The 5396-nt window shown below is 59.0% G+C and overlaps 1 protein-coding gene across 2 annotated transcripts; it reads right to left on the bottom strand.

Moving 5' to 3' along the window:
• Positions 1-520: 520 nt before the first annotated feature.
• On the bottom strand, positions 521-5097 carry SNX17 (sorting nexin 17). Of its 2 annotated transcripts, XM_008049245.2 has the most exons (14): positions 5040-5097; positions 4621-4738; positions 4072-4136; positions 3396-3506; positions 3197-3287; positions 2994-3081; positions 2701-2770; positions 2116-2208; positions 1821-2024; positions 1596-1721; positions 1404-1481; positions 1231-1305; positions 1094-1135; positions 521-1013 (listed from the first exon to the last, which is right to left on the bottom strand). In XM_008049245.2, exons 2-14 carry the CDS (start codon positions 4628-4630, stop codon positions 900-902), a joined length of 1167 nt encoding a protein of 388 aa, XP_008047436.1. In that variant the 5' UTR covers positions 4631-4738; positions 5040-5097; the 3' UTR covers positions 521-899. The 2 variants fall into 2 exon arrangements, with proteins under 2 accessions (XP_008047436.1, XP_021563811.1); XM_021708136.1 differs by lacking the exon at positions 5040-5097 and having other exon boundaries at positions 4621-4746.
• Positions 5098-5396: the final 299 nt, after the last annotated feature.

The following is a 5396-nucleotide window of genomic DNA, read 5'->3' on the forward strand; positions in this document are numbered from 1 at the left end:
CGGTGGGGCGGGGGGGCCCGGCCTCTCTGCTGCCGAGGGCTGGGCCCCACCTCGTAGCCCGCCGCCCGTGGTGAGCTCACGGGGCCCCCCACCTGCCCTGGGTGCTGCCGGCAGCCGGGCTCTCCACACGGACTCGCCCTGAACCAGCGCCCTCCTTCCCCGTGTTTTATACAGACGGACCGGAGCCGCCACCTTCCTCCCCCGCTGGCCAGGGGCCCCACACAAACTAACCTAGGTGCCCTGCAGAACAGCCCAGCTCCGGAGCGGGCCCACATGAACCAGGGGCCTGGCCTTGACTGAGCTCTGAGAAGGGCCTGTGTTTGCCTCCAAGCTCCCAGGGGCTGTGGATGGACTGATGGGACACCCGGCCTCCCACCTGTTTGTTTAACTTATTTCTGTGCTTTATAATAAAGGAGACACTAACGGCGCCAGTCTGTGCTGCGCTGGCAAGCACAGTCTGGCCCGCCCTCCGCAGAGCAGCCTGGCAAGCCACGCAGGGGCAGTGAAAGGCAGCCAGAGGTAGGCAGCAGTCAGGCTGAGTTTAATGGTGGGGAGCCGGTCCAGGCATACACAGACCTCTGCCCATCCCCTGGGCCCGAGCCCGTGGCGCCAGAAGCTGCCCTGGGGCTGTGGTTCCTCCCAAGGCAGGTAGCCATGGTCCCTTGGGCTTTGTGCAAAATACTAAATGCTGATTTGGCATCAAGGGCCAGCTCTGAAGAAAGAGGGGATGATCTTTTGTGCAGCCAGCCCAGGAGAAGGGAGTTAGGAGGCCCTGGCTGAGAGGAAAAAGGGGAAGGCAGGAAGGGGAAGGAAGAGACCCTCCGGCTTGGGGTCACAGGCACAGGGCGAGTTTCTGTGAATCCTCTAGTGCAGAGGGCGGACTTCCAGGCTGTGGAGGCTTACAGGTCCTCATCGCCAATGCCCTCGAAGGCAAAATTGCCGTGGACAGCACTGGCGCTGGCATCCGTGCTGGGACTGCCAATTCCCCGCAAGCTCACAGCACTCAGCTTGCTCTGAAACAGAGGCAGGGTGGGGTCAAGCTCGAGCCCGCGTGGTCCCCACGTGCCCCTACCTCACCATCCCCCACACTCACTGAGAGTTTGACCACAGACTCCCGGTTGGCATCAGGTGACTCCTGGGGAAGCGGAGACAGAGGCGTCAGAGCCTGGTGGGGGGAGGGGCAGCCTGGGGATACTCAAGCTGAGGGGGAGCTGGCCTGGGGATACTCACAAGCAGTGGCGGGGACTTCACTGCCTGCTGGCTGTCGGAGCGTCGCAGGGGGCCCCCCACCCGCCGGCGCAGCATCTGGGGACAGACACGAGGTACGGTGAGGGCCAGACCCTGTCCCGTCCCACAAGGAGCCCACCCCAGGACAAAGGGGGGGGCACGGCTGCTCTGCCCACCTTCCTGATGCTGCCGCCCGACTTCTTCACCATCAGCTCGTCCACCATGGACTGCAGGCAGATGCTCATCATGATGGCCTGCGGGAGGGGTATACTCAGCCCCAGTGGCCAGCCCAGCCCCGTGCATGGAGCCCTGGAGGCCCCCGACTCAGGCACCTCCGGGGCTCCAGGGGACTGAGAGTGGGCACGCACCTGGGGGCTGGTGATGGTGACCCACTGCAGCCGGTCCTTGCTCATGAGGTATTCAAAGGCTAGCTCCAGGCGCACCTCGCCTCGGCCCCGGCCCGGGCTACTTGCGCCTCCATTGGGCAGTGGCACCTAGGAGAGGAAGGAGAAGCAGGCTGAACTCACCTGGACCCGTGGCGGCCCGTTTCTGAAGCTTGGGGCTCACCAGGCCTCCCGTCCAGCCCAACTCACGGAGGAGGTGACCCGCCAGCATCGCATGCGGGTGACCCGGAAGGAGCCTTCCCGGAGCTGCTGGCCAGGCAGGCGGAGCTGCAGGCTGAGCTCACTGTTGCCTGCGCTCACCACCACAGGGCAGTCCTTCTCTGGGAAGTCAGCCACACAGGCATCGAAGCGCAGGTAGCCGTAGTGCCGCAGTGTCTGAGCCAACCTCAGGAACTGAAAGATGATTGCCATGTGGGGTGGACTAGGAGGGGGAACAGGCAGCTCTGAAAAAGCAAGCCCTTGTGGGGGAGACAGCAGGGCTCACCTCCTTCTTGGAGACCTTCTCTTGCAGAGACTTCAGCTGCCGGTGCTGTTCCTTGGTGACCAAGATCCACCCGTGCTCAATATCTGATACTGTCTACGGTGGAGACAGCATTGGGGGAGGGGGTCCCAATCAGTCTGAGGAATGTGTCTGTGGTTACCTTGTTCTTAGCCCCATGCCTGAGTGGCCTCTGCAGGAAGTTCTTTTTTTTTTTTTTTTGAGTTGGAATCTCACTCTGTCACCCAGACAGGAGTGCAGTGGCCGCTTCTGGCCACCGCAGCCTCAACCTGCTGGGCTCTGGCAATCCTTCCGCCTCAGCCTTCCAAGTAGCTGGAACTACAGGCGCGTGCTACCACGCCCGGCTCATTTTGATTTATTGTAGAGATGAGGTCTCGCCAAGTTGCCCAGGCGGGTCTTGAACCCGCGGGCTCCCAAAGGCGTGGGATTACAGGATGAGCCACTGAGCCTGAGGGAGTTCTTAATCTTAGCAGCTTTAGAAAGGCAGCCCTGACAGTGTTTTAGGAACTCTTCTGTGGCTGGGAACCAGAGTGTGAAGCGAGAGTGGGACACCGGCAGCTCCAAGCTCACCTGAGCATAAAGCAGGTTCAGGCCAACCCGGTTCTCCATGACGTCGTCATCATAGGCAGAGTCCCAGTAACTGTGGGAGCAAGGGGTGGAAGGATAATAGGGCTGAGCTGGGGTGAGGCAAGAGGCAGAACAGAAAATGGCCCAACGGGAGCAGTCTGGGGCGATGGTGGGCTCGGCAGGGTGCCTGGAGGCCCGGTGAAAGCTCAGCACCGTGCCCCCATGTCCAGGTCATTCTCTCAGCATGTGCCCCAATGATCCCATACAGTACCCGCCCTCTGCAGGCTAGCTCTGACCTCTTCCTCAGCACAATCTTGTACTCTTGACTCCGAAGGCTGGTGACAGAAACATAAGGCAGCTCAAACTCTTGCAACTTCCGTACAACTACGGGTTGAAAAGAAAGAAGATGCCATAAGACCCAAAACAAGGGAAATCAAGGAAGAGTGCTTTGAGGAAATGCTCTGTCTTGGGGGAAGCAGCCAAGGCCAGAGAAACTCACAAGAAAAGGCTCCATCCTCTTTTACTCGGACCAAGAATAAACTGAAGTATCCAATCAAGTCATCCGGAAGATCCAGTTTTGCGGCCACGGCCTGGAGACAGGACAGCAGCACACCTCGTCACCCACGGGACAGTTCCCGTCACACCGAGCCCAGGAGGAGAGTGCAGGGGATGAGGGGCATTGTGGGCAAGCACCTCACCTCCAGGACATCCTCCGTCTGGTCTGAAGTGAGCACGTTGACCAGAACTTTCTGCCCGCTGCTGAGCAGCACTTCCAAGGAGACCTCCTCTGTGGGTACCTGCTGTGTCTCCTGTGCCGTGGAGGAGAGAGGGGATGGAGGTGCTGCCTGTCAACACCCAACGTGCTCTCACTCTGCTTCCAGATCCCTCTAGTGCCTTTTTTCTCAACTGCTTAAATACAGGCTGGGATTTCCTCGAGTCTGTCAGTATAGCAGAATTCCATGCCGTTAGAAAAGTAAAAAGGTGGCTGGGCACGGTGGCTCACACCTGCAATCCCAGCACTCTGGGAGGCCAAAGAGAGATGATTGTTTGAGCCCAGGGGTTCGAAACCAGCCTGAGCAACCTGGTGAGATCTCATCTGTACAGTAAATCATAAAATTAGTCGGGTGTGGTGACACACGCCTGTAGTTTCAGCTACTTGGAAGGCTGAAGCGGAAGGATCACCTGAGCCCAGCAGGTTGAGGCTGTGGTGGCTGTGAGCGTGCCACTGCACTCCAGCCCGGGTGACAGAGTGAGACTCCGACTCAAAAAAAACCAAAAAAAGTAAAAAGGTGCCAGGACGACTCCTCTGGAGCCAACCACTGAGGTCACGTGGTCTTCCAGCAAGGTCCTATCCTGGCCCCTCCCAAGCCCTACCTGTTGTGCCCGGCGCAGGAAGCTGTTGAAGGTCTCGCTGCTCCCAAGCAATGGGTCTTGCCGGACTGTGTGACAAAAGGGTCATGTCAGAGACCTGGCGCTCTCTCTTGGCTCCGAGGCCTCTTCTCAGTAGGCCCTGACTCCCTTTTGGGCTGCGGGCCAGCCACATCCCCCAGCTGGCCTCACCTCACTCACTGTTGGCATAAACCCTCACCTGCCCCACCCCTGGCTGCCATCTAGGCGAGTCGTCTACAGAACCAGGAAAATAACAGTGATGTTAATCTAAGCACATCAGAAACAGATTAGTTTCTCCCCACCAGTCTAAACTAAGACTCCTCAGCGTTACATCAGCATCTCTTGTAGGTGTTTGTATCTAAGTTGCTTTGCTAGTATACGGTTACACATCTTTGTAGACCATTTACTTTGCTAATTAAAAAACAGAAAGGCTTCCCAGGTCCAGAACTTAGCCAGGACCTTCCACGAGCCAGCAGCCTGCAAGTTCTCCCCACACCTCAGCACAGGGGCCTCAGTTTTCTTCCAGCCACTCACCAGCTTGCATGTACTTCTCTAACTGCTCACGCCTCTGCTCTACCTCAGCAGGTGTCAGGGAGAAGAGCTTCTTTGGGGGGAATGCAGGAAGCACGTTGGCCCCATACTCCTTCCGAAGCTATGTGGGGAGAGAAAGAGAGAGCCCTTCACACAAACGCGGAAGGCAAGTATGGTACCATCCACTCACACATCCTCCTGGGCATCCCTTCGCTTCCCTCAGCCCCCGCTCCCGTCTCCCGGGGTTCTCTGAGAAGCAATTCCCCGTGGAGGGAGCGCTCAAGGGAGCTGCGCCAGATCTGAGTTCCTCTCCACCTTACTGTGCACCGGCCAGGCCCTCCACAGGATGGGCAGGATTGGGATGGGTTCAGGACCTCCAGGGAGCCACTGCCCAGCAAGGCTGGAAGCCAGGGGCTTCATACCGTGCTCAGTTAAGTGAGAGCTAACTGCGTTCCCAAGGGGTCCCAGAGCTTAAAGGTCTCTGCAGATCAAGGGATCCGTTTTCCAGTAGCAGAAACTGAGGTCCAAAGAAATCAGGTAGCTCGCTCAGGGATGCACAGCTAATTATCCACTGAGTTAATCACAGCGTTCACAGTCTGGCACGGAGGGCAGAGACGTCGCGCCACGGGACACAGCGATCCCCGAGCGGCCAACCCCGCCGACAGGGCGACTGGTTTGGATAAGCGGGGAGAGGGTCTCGGCTGCGCCTCGGGCGGGCCAGGGGCTTGGGCCGCGTGCGACGAGACGGGACGGGCTAGGGCCGCGGGCGCGCCAGGCGA

The sequence above is a fragment of the Carlito syrichta genome, unplaced genomic scaffold (assembly GCF_000164805.1).
Source record: "Carlito syrichta isolate Samal-C Ts95f unplaced genomic scaffold, Tarsius_syrichta-2.0.1 Scaffold130881, whole genome shotgun sequence".
Lineage (NCBI taxonomy): Eukaryota > Metazoa > Chordata > Mammalia > Primates > Tarsiidae > Carlito > Carlito syrichta.